Source organism: Daucus carota, chromosome 9, assembly GCF_001625215.2.
Source record: "Daucus carota subsp. sativus chromosome 9, DH1 v3.0, whole genome shotgun sequence".
NCBI classification, from domain to species: Eukaryota; Viridiplantae; Streptophyta; class Magnoliopsida; order Apiales; family Apiaceae; genus Daucus; species Daucus carota.
This window is the reverse complement of record NC_030389.2, coordinates 22,658,838-22,661,423: the sequence shown is the minus strand read 5'-3', so window position 1 is coordinate 22,661,423 and position 2,586 is coordinate 22,658,838. Positions and strand designations below refer to the sequence as shown.

The 2,586-nt window shown below is 45.1% G+C and overlaps 1 protein-coding gene across 1 annotated transcript; it reads right to left on the bottom strand.

The window, feature by feature from the left end:
• Window positions 1-1,147: 1,147 nt before the first annotated feature.
• On the bottom strand, window positions 1,148-1,921 carry LOC135149495 (uncharacterized). Its single transcript, XM_064085222.1, has one exon. It carries the CDS (start codon window positions 1,919-1,921, stop codon window positions 1,148-1,150), a length of 774 nt encoding a protein of 257 aa, XP_063941292.1.
• Between the last annotated feature and the right edge of the window lie 665 nt (window positions 1,922-2,586).

The window sequence follows — 2,586 nt, the reverse complement described above, 5'->3', positions numbered from 1 at the left end:
AGAGGTTGGTCTGTCAAGACTTCTATCTTATGAGACTGAAAGTAAGGTCTCAACTTCCTCGAGGCCGTAATCATGGCCAAAGCAAACTTTTTGATCACTGAGTAATTGAGCTCCGCTCCATGCAGAACCTTGCTCACATAGTACACTGGTTTCTGGACTTTGGATTCCTCCCGAACCAGGACGGCGCTTAGCGCTTGTTCCGAGACAGCTAAGTATACATACAGGATTTCGCCCTCTACGGGTTTTGATAAGAGTGGTGGCTCTGCCATATATTTTTTTAGATGTTCGAAGGCCACTTGGCTCTCATCCGTCCATTCAAAATTCTTAACCTTCTTTAATGCTTTGAAGAAAGGCAAGCACTTGTCTCCTGACTTGGATACAAACCTTCCCACGGCTGCAATTCTTCCTGTCAGTTTCTGAACATCCCTTACACTCTTTGGGGGCTCCATATCTAGGATAGCTTTTATCTTGTCGGGGTTGGCTTCAATACCACGCTTTGAGACCATTAGACCCAGGAACTTCCCAGAACCGACCCCAAAGGCACACTTAGCTGGGTTTAACATCATCTTATGCGTCCTCAGGACTTCAAAGGCCTCTCTAAGGTGTTCAAGGTGATCCGCCTTGTTCAAGCTTTTCACCAACATATCGTCTACATATACCTCCATAGTCTTACCAATCAGATGTTTAAACATCTTGTTTGCAAGGCGTTGGTATGTTGCTCCTGCATTCTTAAGTCCAAAGGCCATAACCAAATAACAAAATACACCAAAGTCAGTGATAAACGATACCTTGGGTACATCGTCCTTGTCCATCCGGATCTGATTATATCCGCTGAAGCCATCCATAAAACTCAGCATCTCATGGCCAGCAGTGGCATCTTTCAGTGTATCAATTCTTGGAAGAGGAAAACAATCCTTTGGGCAAGCGTCATTTAGGTCAGTGAAGTCCACACACATCCTCCACTTCCCATTAGATTTCTTGACCATAACAGGGTTGGCCAACCATTCTGGAAATTGAATTTCCTCAATAAACCCGGCTTCCAGCAACTTATCGACCTCCTGTTTAATGGCTTCTTGCCTTTCGGGAGCGAAATTCCTCTTCTTTTGCTTAATCGGTTTCCTATCGGGATTCACATTCAACTTATGGGTCATGAATAAGGGATCAATAACTGGCATGTCAGCCGCTGTCCAAGCAAAAACTCACGATTGTTCCTCAAGAACCTCATTAGTTCCTGCCTCAAGTCTTCCTGAAGTAAGGCTCCAATATAAGTAACCTTTTCGGGTTCCTCAGTATACAATGAGATTGGAATCAAGTCCTCGGCGGGCTTGCCTCTTCTTTCTTCCTCTTCTCGGACATCGAGATCCTCTATGGGTAGTACTTGCCCCCCAGTTCCTCCAGATCTTAGTGCCCCAATATAACAGCTGCAGGCCATTTTCTGATCTCCTAATTCTTCTCCAATTTCGTTCCTAGTCGGGAATTTAATCTTCATGTGGTAAGTGGATGGGATTGCGTTAAAAGCGTGTATCCCCGTCCTCCCAAGGATGGCATTATAGGTCGACGAGGCTTTAACAACCAAGAAATTTATCATACATGTGGCTTGCCTAGGTTCGGTACCCATAGTTACAGGGAGTTGGATCATGCCTTCAATCTTGGTTTCCACATTGTTGAAGCCATATATCGGCATGTCCGAGGGTGTTAGTTGAGTATCGGAGTATCCCATCTTTTCATAGGCATCATAGAACAAGATATCCACCGAGGCTCCATTATCAATGAGCACTCTCTTTACGGACGAGTTTCCAATCACTGGTGTAATTACTAAGGGGTCATCATGGGGGAACTTTACCTTCTCGAGGTCGACGTTATCGAATGCCATTGCATAGTCAATTTTTGCCCGCTTCGGGGGTTCTCCAACTATACTCATTACTTCTCTTGCATAAGCCTTCCTCGAGTTACTGGAAGTACCAGCGGCTGTAGGCCCTCTGGAGATCACATTAATAACAGGCCCTCGAGGTTGAGCTCTCTTGTCATCATTGTCTCTTCCACGGTTGTCACCCGATAACTTTTGTCTCCATTCTTGGTGAACTTGGACAACTTGCCTCTTCGGATCAAGAATTCAATTTCATCTTTCAGCTGCCGACAATCATCGGTTTTATGCCCCGTGTCTTTATGGAATCGACAATACAAATCCTTGTTTCGTTTCTCGGGGTCAGTCCTTATGGGCTTCGGCCATCGGACACTCTCATCCTTTTCGATCTCCATTAGGATTTGACTTCTTGGGGCATTGAGTCTAGCATATTCAGTGAACCTTGGTCCCACCTTCTTTTTAGCAGGCGACTTCTCATCATCATCCTTTTTGGCATATTTATTCTCAGCGTTATACTCGGCATCATTCCCACGTTTCTTAAAGTTAGCGTTCGGCCCTTGATTACCCTGGGATTTTCTTAGGCTTTCCTCTGCCTTAATATACTTCCCGGCTCTCTCTTGTAAGTCGTTCATATTATCAGGGGCTCTCTTGGCTAGAGACCTGCGAAAATTGTCATCAGTGGTACCTTGCTGGAGTGCAATCAATGCTACCTTCTGATCTAG